The sequence below is a fragment of the Ciona intestinalis genome, chromosome 10, assembly GCF_000224145.3.
Source record: "Ciona intestinalis chromosome 10, KH, whole genome shotgun sequence".
Taxonomy (NCBI): domain Eukaryota; kingdom Metazoa; phylum Chordata; class Ascidiacea; order Phlebobranchia; family Cionidae; genus Ciona; species Ciona intestinalis.
This window is the reverse complement of record NC_020175.2, coordinates 4271300-4290593: the sequence shown is the minus strand read 5'-3', so window position 1 is coordinate 4290593 and position 19294 is coordinate 4271300. Positions and strand designations below refer to the sequence as shown.

The 19294-nt window shown below is 36.9% G+C and overlaps 2 protein-coding genes across 2 annotated transcripts in view; one reads left to right on the top strand and one right to left on the bottom strand.

The window, feature by feature from the left end:
• Nucleotides 1–218: 218 nt before the first annotated feature.
• Nucleotides 219–5353, bottom strand: LOC100177144 (oxygen-dependent choline dehydrogenase-like). The gene is made up of 13 exons (XM_002123849.5): nt 5116–5353; nt 4438–4498; nt 4228–4375; nt 3584–3860; nt 3118–3241; nt 2789–3014; nt 2443–2559; nt 2094–2203; nt 1793–1883; nt 1493–1685; nt 1130–1232; nt 905–1024; nt 219–578 (listed from the first exon to the last, which is right to left on the bottom strand). Exons 1-13 carry the CDS (start codon nt 5234–5236, stop codon nt 443–445), a joined length of 1827 nt encoding a protein of 608 aa, XP_002123885.2. The 5' UTR covers nt 5237–5353; the 3' UTR covers nt 219–442.
• A 5288-nt stretch (nt 5354–10641) lies between these two features.
• Nucleotides 10642–19294, top strand: part of LOC108949831 (adhesion G-protein coupled receptor G7-like) — a 10992-nt gene continuing 2339 nt past the window's right edge. Inside the window, exons 1-19 of the mRNA XM_026836288.1 lie at nt 10642–10752; nt 11019–11120; nt 11408–11518; nt 11574–11618; nt 12099–12149; nt 12415–12510; nt 12797–12913; nt 12978–13040; nt 13397–13519; nt 14078–14173; nt 14518–14660; nt 15150–15308; nt 15549–15734; nt 16300–16533; nt 16930–17046; nt 17482–17619; nt 17864–17973; nt 18345–18552; nt 18831–18969. Of these exons, the coding sequence (XP_026692089.1) occupies nt 10662–10752; nt 11019–11120; nt 11408–11518; nt 11574–11618; nt 12099–12149; nt 12415–12510; nt 12797–12913; nt 12978–13040; nt 13397–13519; nt 14078–14173; nt 14518–14660; nt 15150–15308; nt 15549–15734; nt 16300–16533; nt 16930–17046; nt 17482–17619; nt 17864–17973; nt 18345–18552; nt 18831–18969 (2329 nt within the window). The 5' untranslated portion in view covers nt 10642–10661. The remainder of the gene's footprint in view (nt 10753–11018; nt 11121–11407; nt 11519–11573; nt 11619–12098; nt 12150–12414; nt 12511–12796; nt 12914–12977; nt 13041–13396; nt 13520–14077; nt 14174–14517; nt 14661–15149; nt 15309–15548; nt 15735–16299; nt 16534–16929; nt 17047–17481; nt 17620–17863; nt 17974–18344; nt 18553–18830; nt 18970–19294) is intronic.

Below are 19294 nucleotides of genomic sequence, written 5' to 3'. Positions count from 1 at the left end.
CGCTTATATATTGTTGTTGAAAGATTAAAACTTTATTTTGAGTCGACATATTGCACTTAATGTTTACCGTATTGCGTCACAAGGCGATTAACAGCTATTATTCTGGATTAAAGCGAGAACAAAACAAATTGATTGAGTGTAAATACATTTCGCTTTCTAGATTTATAATACAGTAAGCTAAATTGTTTCTGGTCAAAAATAGAACTCAATTTCAGAAATCATTTTAAACAATATTTTTAATTAGGAAACGTATAACGTGTTAATAGTATACAATATACATTTCGAGGCATTTCAGGATTTAAAAGATGAATAAAATTACAGAAAAACATGTAAATAGGCTGTACAATTAAAGTTTTTAGTAGAACAGTGCATATATGTCGAGGTAAAAACAATTAAAAATATCACCAAAACCTAAACAACCGTTTATTCAAGTCTCACAGTTCTATAACACCCAGTCCTCCTTTATCATGTCAGCTGCTTTCTCTCCAATCATGTAACAAGGGGCTTGTGTGTTTGCTGATGTAATACTAGGCATTACTGAAGCATCAGCCACTCGTAAGCCGTCCACTTTATAAACCCTGTATAAGATTTATTTCATTATTTTTTAAAGCGTACAATTCTGTAAATAGTATTTGTTTACGACTAAAGGGGGCGATAAAAGAGAGTGGACTATCTTATCCCAACCCCTAACTAGTTTCTGGTTACTTCTGCGCGTCGTGAAAAACATGGAGTAGTTTGGGGTAAAATGGCGCACGTGTAGGGGTAAGATGATACATATAGGGGAAAGATAGTACATTTATCGGGGCAGGGTGGTACATGTATCGGAGTAAGATGAAACACGAGTTGAGGCAAGATAGCACACGTGTTGGGGTAAGATGGTAGAACACTGCCAATAGCGACTTACTTTAACCGTGGATCGACCACCGCCATGACGTCATCCTTTGACCCGATCTTTGCCGTTCCAACAGGATGATATATTGTTAACGTAATCAACCGTATCACACATTCATAGAATTTATCTGACCTAAAAGACATTTCATGTAAGATGTTTTTATATGGCCGTGTTACAACGACGGTTGTTACCCCACCAAGCGAGGGTAAATATTTGCATTTATTTAAAAAAAACTACCTTGGGCTGGTTTCGTTCCCGCAACCGTAGTATCCGAACTCCAGTTTGGCGTCAACTGATTTAAATGCCTCTGTTTGTTCTAGCGCTTCGTTTTTCCGCATTGCTGAAAGTTTTTGTTAAATTATTTAGCGTTGCAAATATAATAAATTTCTCTGTACAGAGCATACATGGCTATCGAAAGAGCCTTTACAGTTTGCAACAAAAACAAGGTTATTTTAATTTAAATATTATGCCGGTTGGAGAAAAAATGATTGTAACTTATTTATCCTTGTATGGCAACAACAGTCGTTACAACACAGGTACTCTGTATCGCACGTTATACGATTTATTACATTTTAAAATTACCAATACAACATAACTTACCTGCTATTAATATTTCAACGTCTCTCTTATCAGTTAAATATTGCGGATCAATCAGAGGATGGTCTTTATAGTTTGAACTTTTTAGTCGTATCGTCCCAACACTGTGTGGACGGACAAGACCAGTCTGTATTAAGAAGTGCGCTGTGGTTTCAGCATTTTGGGTCACTCTCCATTTTTCTATTCTCTTCATATGCTGTTAAAAAGATTTTATCATCTGTTTTACTGTTTTAGTTTTTATCTATATTATTTTTATGCTTAATTGAACAAAAAAATGAACAAAGATTCAGACTCACAACTAACCTCAGCGTCAAGATTTAGCAGATCTAATATCATGTTCATGGTCATACCAAAGTCCCATCTTGCGCTCTGTACAATTAACTGAATATCTGGCCTACAGCGAAAAAAAGTATATGAATAAATGTAACTTATTTAAAGACAGTCTTTATATAACACGGATGTTCTGTTTCATATACACCTCGTGACGGCTTACGAGTTACCACATATGTGTAACTTTAAACGTATTTTTTGGATATTTTTACACCTTGATACTTGACTTGCATGAGAAAATGTGAACTTGGATGCGAAAACTTTAAAGTCGTACCTTCCCTCTTTAGCGAGATGGGAACGAATGAATGCGTTAGCTTCTACACCACCAGAACTCAACAGAGGGCCACTGGATGTAAATATGTAGGGGAGGATACCAAGCAGAGGCTGTAATGTAGAACAGTGTAAAAACAGTATATAAATGCAATAAACCTATTTTTATATACGAGGCCATTTACAGCATTACCTATCAAACACGTTTGCAAATATTCTTTGTTTACTACCAAATGGGACGATAAATAAGAATAAAACATGAACTATTTTACCCACCCTATACAATACTTCCCCTGTAGATTCAATCGTTAATAATAAAACATTGTTTCAATATATTTAGTTTTCTATTCTACCGTATACATGTCCAGCGAAGATCTTGGCGGTAATTTGGTTGCATAGAAAGGAGCAGGGACCATCACGTGATCTTGGAGATTAGATCCGACTCCTGGAAGGTCAGCAATCGCATTTATCTGAAAGTGAATGAATGAAAGGATACATGTGTATGTAACTTGTTTATGCTCGCGTGGTGGGGCAACGCCGATCCTTATAACACGACGGGTGTTCGATTTTTTACAAGTCTTGAGCGCTTATACGAGTAACTGTTTGTATAACTGTATGAAAAAAGACATTACTCTGTCTAAAAATAGACATCACTACAACGAAAGGATAAAAAGTAGGCCGATTATTATCACAACGTACCCCCAAATCTTTAAGATGTTGTTTGGGTCCAACCCCTGATAACATGAGAAGATGGGGAGTCCCCACAGCACCCCCGCTCACTATAACTTCCTTCCTCGCTCTAACTTTGACTTCTACGTCATCTCTGACGTAGATTACTCCCGACGCTCGCTTTCTTCCGTCTTCTTCCTCCTCGAACACTATCTGGCGCACGTGAGCGCGACCAATGACGTGTAAGCGATGACGTCTATTAAAACGACGTCACAAAGTTTATAAAAAATATAAAACAAAATGTAAAAATACTTTTTAATTTTGAAAAAATTGTAATCATTTTGATTTAGAAATATTACCTCTCATGTATAATTGGCCTTAAGTAGCTTGTAGCAGAGTTCTGACGCTGTGCGTTCCAGATAGTTGTTTGACTATATGCGATACCTTCAGGATTCTTGCCATTATAATCGGATGTGGCGAGACCTGGAGTAAGACTCTATTTACGGTATCTAGTTGGATGCCTTAGTATTAGGCTGTTATGCTCTTTAGATGAGAAATTACAGTGACAAAAAAACATAAACTGAAGAATATTGGGATTATATTATTATTTATCTCGTCGAATGCAGTAACAAGGTTCAGATTAAATAAAGATACGAAGAGAAAGAAACGACAGTCGACAGTCAATCTATCTGAGTAAAAAAGTTTAAAAAAACTTGCCGCTAAATCACGATTTCAAGTTGTCCTATAACCAGGTACACTGCCTCGCAAGTAAGAATTACCACTTAAATTAATTGTAAAATCCTCATAATTGTAAAATCTTAATACCTATTTGTTGTCCCGCTTTCACAAACAACTCCGTCACGAAATGCAAGTAAGGATAAGAAAGTTTCAGTGGCCCATCTTTCCCTCTCAGCTCACCGTCACCGCCGACGCTCGTAGCATTCTCCAGCTTTTTAAAGTAGGGAAGAACATCCTTATAATTCCATCCAGAAGCGCCCATGGTTTCCCATTCATCAAAGTCATGTTTACTCCCTCTCGCGTACACCATAAAGTTAAGACTGCTGGTCCCACCAAGCACTTTTCCACGTGGCCACGAGCTTTCCTGAACGGTTATGCGAAAATGTATTGAAAATATGCGATCTTAAAGCAATATTTTAAGGCTTCTGCAGCGCCACGTGCTTATTAAATGAATAAATGTAATTTTTTTATTGATTTAGTCGTGTGAAGGGGCAACGACAGTCGTTATAACACGGGTGTTCGGTTTCATACACCTCGTACACACTTACGAGTTATTGCGTATATGTAAAAACCACCTATTGAAGCAGTTGCCATGAAGTGTCTTGTCCAAGGACAAATACGTCCACTTTAGTAGCAGTATCGAGCCTCGAACTCACTAACTCTGGGCTACAGCAGCTGGCACGCTAACCATTTTCTTGCCGATGAATAGGTTAAGGAGAGAAACAGCTTACTTGATTTGTCAGTCCAAGACACGCCTGTTTCTGCGATACCGTTTTATACATCCAATCCGCTGAAGATTTTTGTGTTTGGCCACACATGGCAGGAATTGAAATCAGTGGATTCGGTGCGTCATCATCGCCGGCCTCCACAACGAGAACTCTAAACCACAAGGTCAATGCAAATATTTGTTTGGCGAAAACAATGCTAGAGTTCATGCTTACGTGACGTTTGGTGATTCTGTAAGACGGCTTGCAATCACATTGCCACTTGTTCCACTGCCAACTGTGGAAGCACAAGTTCGTATTATTGATTTGATATGAATAATTAAATAAATTAATGTAACTTATTGATTCTTGCGTGGCTGGGAAATGACAGTCGTTATAATAACATGGGTGTTCTGTTTCATACACCTTGCGTCCGCTTACGAGCTGTGATGTCTCAACTTTGTAAGTAATTTTCTTGGAAGAGTTTTTTGTACTGTATTGTGGCTGAAAATTTAAACAGTTCATAATGAAGCACTGTGTTACAGCCATAGTAGCAACGTCGAGCCTTAAATCCGTAAACTATCGGATAGAGACACGCTAACTACTTTGCCACCGCACGCGTCGAATTTCCAGGCGTCTGCAATCTGCATGATAACGTTACGCTCCAGTAGGAGCAGAGTATTTATTTATATGACGTATTTTATTGCGTCACATGCGCCGTACTGCACATATTATTGTACAGTACAAATGAACCAACTCTGGCCTAAGTCTCAGGTTCCATATGACGTGCCACGCTGGTGGTCTTTACTGGGAAAACGTACAGTTTACTGTCCTAATCATAACATCAGTTATGATTTAAATAACGAGCTTATTACAATACCAACTAACTTGTTTTAGATTTCAAACCGTACTTACCTATTATAAAGTCGTATTCCTCGTTTGGCGTGTCGATAGTAATCTTATAGTATCGTTTCAACAAGCTGGGTAGTATTGCAAGTATTAAACCAAACATAATACATTTTTTTATGAACGACATTACTAAGCCCACACGTCTTGTACATAGCCTGTTATCCGCCTGACATTCAAAACATACATTTGAAATACCGCTTTATGCATGTACCTAACTACCAGTTAGTGCTAGCAAAACCTAAAAACACTACTCATGCTAATAGCGTGCTGTAACGGTCACGCTCTTATGCTAGACTCTAGAGCTAAAAGCAACTATTTGCAGACACGCGGTCAAACAAAACCTGTCTGCAAGCGAGTGTGAAGGAACGGTTGATAATGTAAGCGGAGGTCAGTTGAGTTCATTAGACAGAAATCAGACGTCCCTTTCAGCGCGTTATTTCAAACGTCGTGTTAAATACCATGATGTTCGGGGAAATGCGTTGTTAGTAATGAAGAAAATTATACATTGTCCATAACATGTTCACCTAAGTAGCGTATCTTTATAAATTACCAAGTCGTTTTAGTATGAAGTCATTTGGTGAAAAAGAAACTGGAACATATGAACGTACCGTTATCACCTAAATCTCATATTCCCTTACCGTGTTTTGAACAAATACTACCGCTGTTTTGTACTCCTAAGAATACAGTTATTACATTATTCTGTAAACTTTCTTTGTAGGACCGGAAAATGTCCCATCTTACCCCACCCTTCTATAATTTTTATAAATTAATTTTTCATGTAGTTATAGCATTAACACGCGTACAAAACAGGTCTAACCAACGAAAACACTGGGTAGGGTGTAGGTTCTAAATTTTAGAATTTACATAAAACGTAGATGGAGTCTGAGTATATCATAATATACATACACAGCATAAACAAACAATCATACAGTTCATACGCAGCAGTATAAGTACACGTCATACCTTTGCATGCAGTTTGGAGACTGTATTTTTATTTAGTTCAGTGTTTACGTTCTGACTTGTAAGGGAAATTTAAAACATGTTTTTGGTACCCGTTGTGTTTCTGGTGTTTTGCTTTCTTCGTGGAGGAAATTGTTGCGAACAGTGGGAAACAGCTAGCAGTGCTAATACAGAACATTCTACTAATTGTATATTTAAATGGAATGTTACGAGAACCACTTTGTTTTGCTCGGCTAATTTAACGCAGAAAAAAACGGAGTATGAGGTTATACAGCCTGTGCCACAGCTGGGTTGGACTTGCTTTTATCACAGTGGATTGGACAATTGTACCGGTCAGTGTCCTGCTAGTGTTGTGACCGTTGTATCTGGGTGTACTAAAGGCAATACCGTATGGTGTACATTTCAATACAAAAAGAAAGCATGCAACGAGTTCAAATGGGGTGAATGGTTTGTAAACATAAGTTGTCCTATGGAAGCAAAAATCGAGAATCAATCTAATAAAACCTTAACAAGAAAATGCTATGACTGTGATGATAGAGAAGTAAACGTAAAATATTGCTCAGCGTTGAATATTATTGACAAATCATCTACGAAAACAGAAGCTTGTACTGGTTTGGTCAGCCCAACTTGGACAACTTGGGAACCACAAGCTTGTATAGCTAATAACTCATGTGATGGCAATGGTACTCAAACCTGGACGCGCAAATGCACCTATAGAGATGGAACAGAAGCAGTTGAAACTAAATACTGCTCGCAAGGGAATTTCAGTGAAAGTCGGTCTTGCACTGCTGTAGTAAAAGTTTGCACAACGGTTGATACAACAACAGTAATAAACTATCTAAGTGAAAACAGATTTACATATGTTATTGTACCAGTTATAGTGGGCGTAAGCTCGGGAGTTTTATCATTTTAGTTGGTGTCGTTATTGCATATTTGCTTTACAAAAGACGACGCCCGCAACAGCAGTGCTTAAATGCAGAACCCCCTGTAACGGTTGCACCATTGGAAAATATAGATACATCTATTACCAATACAGAAACGGCACCTGAAGGTGTATATGAATATGATAAAACTTATACCGGACCAAAACAAAAGTCGTTTCAGCCAGATGAACTATAAACGCGTGTAAATTTAAACGGACTTGTACGTATACTGCAATTTTAGATTGTTAAGTAATAATTTAAAACGAGTAAAATTTCGTGAGATTTACTTTTATATTTTATTGCGAAGATAATAATAAATGTATTAGATTTCAACGAAGTGTGGGAATTGGACCTAACCAAACGAATATTGTAGCGTTGTATATTAATAAAACACAGACTGGTCCGCAGCCATCTCCGTTTTAACCACAACCAATCAAATCATCCGCTATGTACGTTAAGTTTCGGTAACAAAGTATTTTTAAGACGCTCGTCCAAGCACTATACAGTAGGGTGGGGGGGGGGACCTTTATTACATAATAAATATCCTGATGGTGTTGTAACCAATCAAGAAGGGTCTATGGGAGTCGCTAGGATGCGGTTTCATAATTATTTAAACGTTCTATATTTACTGCCAAATGGGACGAGAAAATTGATCGAAAAGGTGTCCCATGTCCCCCCACCCTATACTAATACCAGACAAGATGCATAAAATTAACTCCAAATTGAGCGATTGAATTGCTTAAAAACAAGATGGCTGCTTACCAATTTGTATTTAGATATTGGCTCATCGTTGTGATGAATATATCGGTTGCTCCTGCAAAATATAAAAAGGTGATTACAATGTTTGGTACACAGTGCATGCCCACACATTTAAGTTATAGTATCTTGTTTTACGTAAGAGGATACACTGCTAAGAATAGACAACATAAACAGAGATGTATTTTAGTAAGCTTTGTGGGTGTTTTTATAAAATAATTATAAAATAAACATGCGATTAAATTTGGCGCGCATGTAGCTAGGATAAGGAACTAAATACAGGACTATATTATGTTTCCTGCAGCTGACTATCTATGTATTCTTTGCATTAGAATATTGAAGCGTAAGCATCAGAGGCCACTTTGAGAAAATGAGATTTCTGTCAAAAGTTGTGTTTTTATTTGTGGTTGTTCAGTTGTATGGTACATACGGCTGCGCCAAATGGGAAATAGCAAGCAGTGTAAATGATGGACCTTATACTGACAGCAATTGCGCTTTATTTAAATGGCATGTGAATAGAACAAGCTCGTTTTGCTCAGCTGATCTCAGGACGAGAAAAACTGAATATAAAGTTACTCATTCAGAAGCAAAATCTGGTTGGACGTGCAGATATAACCATTTAAGTGCTTGTAGTGGTGTTTGTAATGAAAATACAGTCACTGTGAACCCCTATTGTGAGTCACAAGACCCCGTTCCAGAAACAATGTCTTGCTCCTTTCAGTACACGAAGAAAGCATGCAACCAGTACGCATGGGGCAGTTGGATTGTGAGTGTAAGTTGTCCTGCGTTGCCTAAAATTGAAAATTCTCCGAGCAAGACATTAGTGCGGAAATGCCTCGACTGTGACGGTATAGCAGTCAATGAGAAATACTGCGTGGCGTCAAATATTATTCATACATCATCTACGAAGACTGAAGCTTGTACTGGTTTGGTCAGTCCGACTTGGACTGCTTGGAAACCACAAACTTGTATAGCTAACAACCCATGTAACAGCAGTGGTAAGCAAACCTGGACACGCAAATGCACCTATAGTGACGGAACAGAAGCAAGCGCCACTACATATTGTTCACAAGAAGTGTCTAGTGAAGTTCGGTCATGTATTGTGGCTTGTGCGACTTCAGCAGCAAAAACAACAACCAGACCTAACTTGCAGCATAGTATAGACCCGACTACGGTTTCTTCAGTTAAAAATATTGAAATGACAGAAATTACTAGAACAACAACCAGCAATTACTATAATTCTGTTGTCGCTACCGCATCTAACACCACTTTTAACTTATTATCAACTGTTTCAGTAAATGCAACACCACAACCTACAGGTGGCAGTTCAACCATGCTGCCTTTGATTGTCTCCCTTTCTGGTTTCGCTTTTCTTTGCGCTGTCGGCATTGTAGTACTGCTATGTAAACGAGGAAAACTTCCTCAGAATGTTCCTGTTGATCGAGCCAGTAACTTGGACACGGGCAACAGAGAGACCAACCTCAACCAAGTTTCGGCAGATCCCACATTTGTACATGAGCAGGAAAATAAGAACGAATCTACATATGACGATGTTTTAGTGCAGCAGGTTCCAGATGTGAATTCGCTGTATGCCACTGTGATTAAAACAAGAATGTAATTTATTTAAACCAGTGTGTGTACCTATCCTAATTCGGTATACTTTAAGCTTCATGAATAAATTAATTAAACTTGCTTAATTCAAGCGTGGCCGGAAAATGACAGCATAGTTATAACGGATGTTCCGTCTTATTCACCTCGTGCCCACTTATAGCTACTACATACGTTACTTTATTGGTGATTATTAATATTAAAATGTAGTTACAAACACTAAATTGTGCAATAATTTGTTTATGCACTTCTATATATACATATCCCAATGCATAACATCTGAAGTGTTACCAGTTCTTGGAATATTACATATACTCGTGTTATGAGTCACGTAGTATTGCCATATTAGGTGTATTTATAAGCGCATTCGTATTTGCATTTCTCGTTGTCGGTTTGCGTCGTATATACGAACCAGTATTTTTTTAATACTATAAAATAAAGTATACAAAAATATTTTAAAGAATGTATGGCGAATTTATAAGAGAGTAAAATAACATAACGGGTGATCATAGAGGGGTGGGAAAGACGGGATAACTTTAATGTTTTTCATCTTTCTTGGCCTAGCAACGTCAGTCGTTATAATACGGGATTTTCACAGTATAAAGGCAACTTTGTAGGTCATTATTTTTATAAATGGCATTTAAATTAATTAATACCATCGAAAATCCCGGGTTTAAAATCAGCCGTGATTTTCAGCAGGCGTTTTGTTTTTATCGGTATAGATAATAAAGGCGCACATTAACACAGAACCTGAACGATTCATAAGAAACCGCATGACGGTGCGCAATTGCATGACACGAATCACGAAGAGCAGTCGCCCTTTTCCTTATAAATGCGTCAATAACAAAGAGAGTGCAGTTATTTCATGGTTATGGACTGTCAGTGTTTCTTAGAAGCGTTTTCAGTCCAGTCATTTGAGTTGTTTTGGCAAACGCTACATAACAGCAGCTTATGATGTGAAAATATGAAATAGTTATATAGTAGGGTGGGGGAAGATGGGACACCTTTGACACATAATAACCAAATATTCGAATCGTGTTTTAAACAATTAACAACGGTCTATGGGAGCCGTGAGGATAAAGTTTTATAAAAAATCGTTGAATGTTTGTTTACTACCACACTGAAGGAGAAAATTGATTGAAAAGGTGTCCCATCTTCCCTCACCCTACTATATGCAAGCGAAAATTATATTTTAAGACAGAAATCTTCTAACAGTTAGAACAGTGTTAGGCAAAAATAAATAATTAGTATAAAGTTTGGCTGCTTATTTAGGTTACGTGCCGTTACTGAGTTAAACTTTGATTAATGCTAAAAATGAAAGGTGCCCGGTACAAGTTACTGATTACAATCATATTCCCCTTGCTGTGTTATTCCGCAAACGGCCAACAAAAATTATGTAAGTATTATTGCTAGTCTTATATGCATAGTAATAAGGTTTAAGCTGGGTTACCGTTAGCGCCTACATTCCATATTTCCTGATCGTGTTTTTAACAATTAACAACCCTAATTTAGAGTCCTATTGGGCTACTTATATAATTCTATAATTAAAGTTTGGTTACTATCAAATGGGACGAGAAAAGAGAATAAACTCATGTCTATCCCACCCTACTATATGTCTTATATAATGTCCTATATGTACGTTATCCAACAAACTTGTTATAGTCTTTTCTGACGACCCCGGAGCCGCTTGTTTGTGTTGTACTGGAGCAGGTACATGTTTATGTGATCAGCAGTCCACTGTACCGCAAGGAATCACATGCATAAGTAAGTAAATATACGAGATAATATACAAACCGTGACCTATATCTTATATGGTAGCATACTTGTAGCTATTCTGTGTAGTTTAGTTACTTGGGATTTAGGAAAGATTTAGCCCATTACTCAAACACCCGGAGACTTTTATGTCGTTTATGCGACCACACCGCGTTTAAAACTCTGTACTATATGACTCATTACTCTAAATGATAAGCGCCTGCTAGACTTAGTTAAGAACATTCTTGATTCGTGTCTATTGTAATATAAGCATGTAATTACGTATCTTTATTTCCCAGACTATACCGAGTGCATGCAGCAGGATTCGAACATAAGATGCTCGGCTAATGCATTATGCTCTGTCCATAATCATACGATAACATGCGGGTGTTACGATGCAGAAAATACAAGTAAGATTCGTAACATACGAAGTTTATACTTGAAACTTATACTTTTTACTTATAGGTTCTGGATGTAGAAGCAACACCAACATAGCAGCAAGACCAAACGGTAGGAACCATATATGGTAGTTGAAATGTGTTGTATAGTATGGTCGGGAAAGACGGGATCTTTAAAACATATCCAAATATCCTGATCGTGTTTAAACAATTAACAACGGTGTACGGGAGTCGTGAGACTACGGTTTTATAATTCTTTGACAGTTCTTTGCTTAGTACAAAATGGGATGAGAAAATAGAATGAAAAGATGTCCCATGCCCCTATCCCCTGCTACTATGCCCGTATTATCACGTATTCGATACAGCTTGTTACTGCTAAAAACACTATTAGAAAATACGGAGTATTTTATGTGCTATTACAGTATTAATCTCACCCTTGCAATATTATGACTACCATGACCGAAACGGTTTTGTCACGTATTATGTTGGGCACATTGAAAGTCGTGAACAAAAACATACATGCGCAACTGAATGAACAAAATTTTCCAACATATCGTGAGGTTAGATTTTCTATTTAACTTTTATTCTATAGATACACCAAGCCAATTCAACCCCAGAGAAGCCATACCACCCGAACCAACAGGTAATTAAATAGGGACGCAAGGCCAATAATTTGTTTTGCTACTTAAACGAATAGCTTTCTATATAGAAAATCGTTATATAAGCGTAAAAATGCAAAAATAATCTATAGTAAAATTGAAAAATATCAGACACGTTTTCATTCAATTTTTCTCGTCCAATTTGGTATAGTAAACAAAAAACACTAAAGAGGTTAAAAATTATACTGATGAAAAGGTGTCGAATAAAATCGAGGCCGCTAACCCGCAATAATTATTCTTCGTTTCTAGTTGTGTATTTTGGTTCAACACTTCTAACGTGTGTGAGGTGTCCACGTTCAAGTCATTGTCTATGTCGTTATAAAGAGGAAAACACCAACACTATATGTGAGTTCATAATCGTAAAGTAGTTCAATCGAGTGAATGAAAGAATGTAACTTGTTTTATCCTCGCATCCGGGTTTAACGACATCAGTCGTTATAACATTGGTTGTGGGTAATTATAACTTATTTGTGCGTGTACTGGTGACAAATTTGACAACCTATAAGGGACCACTGGTTTGGAACAACTGCTATTATAAATGTTTTGCTCGGGGCGCATACGATGGTAGTGGCGACGAGCCTTGAACCTGTAACCTTATTCATATGTAAACTGTAACTTGCTTTTGTTGCAGCATACCAAGATTGTATGCACCAGAACAACCAACACAGATGTTCAGCAAACGCTTTTTGCGGCAAGCATGGGACAACGGTAACTTGCGGATGTTACGAGCAAGCTAACAGCAAAGACGGTAAAATAAAATTTACAAATCATTCAACTATGTTTTGTAACTAACTTGGACTATACCCTTTCAGATTTAAAATGCTCCAATGATTCTAACACTGATGGTCGTCGTAGACTTACAATTGAATCGGACGGTAAGAATAGTATTTGAAGTTATGTTTTTTTGGAGTCGTTTTGAACTTTTTTTGACAGGCTATATTTTTAAAATACATAAATGTTGGCATAATAAAGCTTTCTATGTATCTTGGGTGTATTAGGAGTCGTTTTGTTGTGCATTATATAGCTTTATATGTATCTAGGTTGCAACAGCCACGCTTTTTAACTGGCGCGCTTCCCATACCTTTTATCCATGTTTTAACGACAGTGTTTTGCTGTTAATTCCCCATTCTTCATTGTTTCAACACTATGTTCTTCGTTATCATTTTTAAGAGATGCATAAAAAATATTCAATGTTTAAATTAATTATTTACAGTTTTTAACAACAACACAGACGTTCCTGTTGAGGCAACAGGACACACAACTTTGGAAGTTTCAACTGTTGGAAATACAACTTATACAACACATATGATGACAACTACAGAACAAGCTGTTACCACCGAAAGTATATTAACAGGTACAACCTCAAGTATAGTAGGTTAGGGTAAGATAAGGACATGTTATGATACGATCTGCCTAAATTTTAAATCAAGAATAAAAACAATTTAAAACACGCCATTTAAAAAAAGTATTTTTTAATGTTTCCAAAAAGAGATTTCAGTGTTTTTCATTATCTTTTATCGTCCTATTTGGTAGCAACCAAAGATTATTTACAGCATTAAATACCCGTATATCCTCGCGACTCCAGGAAAGCGTTGTTAATTTTTAATAATTAGAAAAGATGGGATAGTATGTGTAAACAGTATCTATTTTTCCTACAGTACTGTATCTTATTTTAAAAGAATGTTTCCAATTTTAAAATAAAATAAGTAGCAAATTTTGACTCGGTAACCAAAGCATATTTCTTCAGATTATCGTTGCGTAATCACATTTTCAACGTCCTATGTATAAATTCAAACACTTTTTTTCTAAAACGTGTGAATATACAAATGTAAGCGAGGTTGCATCACAAACGTATGACTTAGCGTAACTTTTACTCTACGCCCTCTACTATAGTAACAGCATTTCTATTTAGGGATATGTAACAGCCAGCTAATAGATGACGTATGGTATCCACCAGCCGAACCAGGAACAGTGGCATTAGGACAATCTAATCATACAGATTGCCCGGGTAAGTGAAATATTACTATGACTATTATCATGCGTAAAAGGCCCAGGTTTATGGCCTTAGCATATTGCATATACAGACAATGTTCTAGGCTATAAATATATGAGGTTGAGATGGGAGGTTTTTCTACATTGTTTGCGACGTGGTTTTATTCTTTTTTATGTGTTTTGATCCTGCTTAGCAACAATGAATATTAACAGAAATATACAACCCTATCCTCACGACGCTAAAAGAGCGTTGTTAATTGTTTAAAACACGATTAGGAAATACGGGATATTATGTGCCAACGGTATATCCATCTTTTCCCCTTCTACTACCATTTCAAACAATTTTAATCTACAAAACAGGCAGGGGGCGGAGTTTAGTGCCTTGCGTAGATAAATGCCCTTTTAACGCTGGCACCGAAAACTGTTCGTCGACCCCGACATTCGACCTTGAAAATCTGGTCAAAATTAACTGCAACGCAACGGTGGACTCAATAATGAATAACGTAAGAGTTTGTATTATCTGTTTTAAACTTTTTTTTATCTAAAAAAAAACTGTTCAAAAGTAGCAAATTAACTTTTTTTTCAAGAACTTTTTATGAGTTTCATAAATATAGTTGGTGGGGTATAAAGATCGGCCATGTTTTAATTCTCAATTATCGTCCCATTTGGTAGTAAACAAAGAATACAGAATTATACAACCTCACAGTTTTAAAAGATCGTTGTTAAAAGTAAAAACCACGATTTAGATATATATACAGTCATGTGCTAACAATATCCATCTTGCCCCACCCTACCCCACGACCTTTATTTCCGCTTACCAACTGCTGTATCCGGTCCTTTTAGGTATATACCATATTAGCCATTATAATGGTATATGAAAAGGTCACCTTTAAATTTTCTATTCTAAGCATATATGCTTGTGGTATAACTAATACGTCAGTAGACGGTGCATCGTGATCTAACTCATATGTGAGAAATTTGTCACGTTACAGGTCCGGAACTCGCCTATGACGTCATCCAACGTCATGGCAACAAGCGCGGCGATGCATATTCTCACATCTGTTGGAGCGAACGTTTCAAGATCTGCTGTGTTGGATATAGTGGGTTACATGGGAAGGGTGGGGGAAGCGATGAAGAATGGCTCGCTTGAGGTAAAGTTTTACATCTGGTTGAGTGTACTTATTTATCGTGATTGTATTTTTATTCTCTTTTATCGACACATTTGAAAGTAAACCAAAAAATTACAGAATTATATAACGGTAACTTTACGACTTTAAAAGTGTGTTGTTAATTGGTAAAAACACGATTAGAAAATATGGAATATTAGATGCTAAGGGTATTTGTCTAACCCCACAGTACTAAGTTTTAATTCAATAAATATTTCATCACAGATCGATTTGTTTCCTACTCTTGTGTATCTCGGTATGACGTCATCATACATTACACCCGATCTAACACATATGAACAACACGTTGAGACAAAGTATTGGAAAGTCACTGGCGCAGATTGCAACTAATGGAAAGTTGGACGAAAAATCGAAACGATTCCAACTCAAAACACCAGCATTTACAATAGAGGTATGAAAACAAGTAAATTTATAAAAAAAAATATTTTTTGCAATGTAAAATGTGACCGTCAATTGAGAATGTTAGTTTGGCCAAAACCGAATAGTACTGTGCTGGAGTAAGATAGATACCGTTTGTACATAATATCCCATATTTCCTGATCGTGTTTTATCAATTAAAAACGCTCTTTAGAGTGGTGGGAATACGGGTATAAAATTCTCTAAATTTAATAGAGAATGAAAACCATTTTTCCTCAACCTACAAAAACAAGATTATTATGAAACATATTAATACACATGTAATGTATGTATGGAAATTTATCATGAACAACACGGCATAAAGAGTATAAATTAAAAATATAATCCCCTAATCGAAAGCATATCTCAGTTAACATAAATAATTACGTATTTTTGGTTATTTCATTTTCGAACACATATAAAGAGACCCCGTCTATATAGTACGGAAATTAAACCGTGAGATTAAAATAGCTGACGGGTTACTATGAGCACGTTGTCTCAGTTCAATGTTAGAATACATATCTGCATATCCAGTCATATAACGTTAAATCTATATTTAGGCCGTCGATGTTCACTACAATATCACCAACGGTTCTGTCCATTTTTCGCCACAAATCTCGGGGAATAACAGCCTTATGACGTCAGTCAACGTCACAATACCGCACAGTGCAATTCAGAATGCCTTGAGCAATTTCAACTCAACAACTGGAGTTACGGAACGTAAAGAAGGAAGGGTGGCGGTCATACTTTACAAAAACGACAATTATTTTCCGTCGAACAAATCTGTTAATTATGTGAGCAATATATATGTCGTCTGTAAGAGGCATGCTTGCCAGTAAAATACCCATGCTTGTCAGACATATCTGTAACTATTTTATACTGCATGGTATTTAATGTTATATGGTAGGGTCGGGAATTTGGGACACCTTTAGCACACAAAATCCAACTATCCCGATCGTGTTTTAAACAATTAACAATGGTATAGATATTAGATTCGTAAGGCTACGTTTTTTATAATTCTTTGATTATTTTTTTGCTTACTCCAAACGGGACGAGAAAATGGGATAAAAAGGTGTCTCATGAGTCTTTCAAATAATTTTTGACTAAAGTATAACTCTTCAAAAAAAATTAATAATATAATTTTTTTGTCAAATTTTGTTAATTTGTCAAAATAACTTCTCGTGTTTTAGGTTGTCTCTGTAGATATTGGAGCAGGTAATCACGTGAAAGACCTCCCAGAACCGATTCGTATCGACTTTCCTCGCATCGAGGAAGAAATAGAAAGCTTGAACACAATAAAACAAAAGGTATAGTGGTGTTGGGGAAGACGGGACACCTTTATCACATAATATCCAAATATCGTGTTTTAAACAATTAAAAACGGTCTGTGAAAGTCGTGAGGATATGGTTTTATATTTATTTGAATGTTTTTTGTTTACAACAAAATGGGACGAGACACTAGAGTGAAAAGGTGTCCCATCATCCCCCACCCTACTATAACAAAATAGGCTATGGACTTTAAAAGATTACTATATTATTTAGACGTCCATTTTTAATTTAATTTACCCCAACCACACGCGGCCTACTTAGTGATATCTCTAGTAGGCCGTGCCCCAACTAGAAGTAAACATTACTGAAAAATATATTCTGCTAAACAAGCGCCGTTCAACTTATATAGGCTACAATCGAGCATTGTTATCATATTAACATCATACAAGAATATATGCATTTATTCAATACAGCTGATTCGAAACAAACTGACATGCGTATATTGGAACTACACTCAAGAAAGATGGTTAACTGACGGTTGCTGTTATAACCATACGTCCAATCCACCACAATGTTTATGCACGCATTTGACCAATTTCGCTCTCTTGGTTGTAAGTTTTGATTCGTGTTTGGTACTGTGGGATAAGATGGATACTTAGGACAAAAGAACTTTTATTCTTAATCTATGTTTTAACAACGTCTCGTGTGGATGTACAATTATACAATCCAATATATTCTTTGTTTACTACCAAAAGAGCAATAAAAGAGAATGAAAACATGTTCCAGCTTATCCCAGCGTATACTATAAAGTATTTTATTCAGCGGTTTGTTGATAAAAGACGGTTTATATTTCAGAAACCAGAAAAATTCCCAAACGACCATGTTCTCTCAAGTGTTAGTTTGGTCGGTTGTTTGCTCTCTGTGGTCGGACTTTTGCTAACCGTGATAGTTATTGCATGTAGCAGGTATAAGTCTGAGCTGTGATACTGTGCTAGTTAGCAAGTCTATCTACAGCATAGAGGTGGTGCGTCCGCTGTGGTCGTTGTTGGCGTATAATATAATGTGTTCTCTGCAAGACAGTGCACGGCAATTGCTCCGACCAAGTAGTTCCTTTTGGGTTGTCTAAATTATCAGTTATATACATTACACAACAGAATAAACGGCAATCACAAAGTTACATCTACGCAGTCATTTGTATACGCGGACACGAGCTGTATAAAATAGAACACCCGCGTTATAACGACTGCCGTTGCCCCGTCGTGCGAGGATAAAGTTACATTCATTTAAGATGGTAGTCCAACATTATAACATTATCTGTTTCAATGCATTTCTACAGAGAACTGAAGAAATTTCGATCCGGGTCGATTCTCCAACATATTTGCGCTAATCTTAGTATTGCATACGTCATCTTTATGGCTGGAATTTCCCAAACTAGGAACCCACAAGCGTGCACAGCAGTCACGATGCTTTTACATTATTTCTTTCTAACATCTTGGTTTTGGATGTCAGTGTACAGCTCAGAGATGTATGATTCCTTAGTGCGGGTAAGTGGTTATAGATAAATATTCCTATAATTTATCAGACAAATAGCCCATTTTTGGAAAAGCGCAATTATATTTTTTAATTCTTTTAATCACGTCGTAATTTTCTTTTTTTGGACAAAAATCTTACTGCAACATTGCACTTCAATTTTTAAAACAGTTTTCAGGATACAGTAGTTACAGTAGGACACTATATATTGTAAAGGCATTCGTGTAGACAATATAAGAAGTATAATATCCACGTTTTGTGACTCTCGGTTGACGTTTACCCTATATTTCAGGTATTTTCTAAGTACGAGAGCCGGGCAATGCTGCGAAACTGTCTGTTCAGTTACATCACCCCAGCGGTTGTGGTTGCACTTACTGCTGGGCTTGCTTTCAACACAGCTTCGCTAGAAGAATCGACTATATGCGGCGAAGGTACGTATGGGCAATTTAAAATATGGGACAGGCTTCGGTTTGAGTATCGTTGCTGCCATTTATTGTGGGCGTATGTGTCCTTAATTGGGCAAGACACTTAACGGCAATTAATCCAACCCAGTGGTCGCTAATGGCTTGTTTAAATTGTCTGGCATACACCCACGCACGAGGTGTATGAACACACGTGTTGTAAGGACTGTCGTTGCCCCGCCACGCAAGGATAAATAAGTTACATTTGTTGATTTTAAATTAAGGAGTGCGGTATTTTTATTTACACGTTTCAGGTCCAACTGCTCGACCGAATTACCATGCTCGCAATGCATGT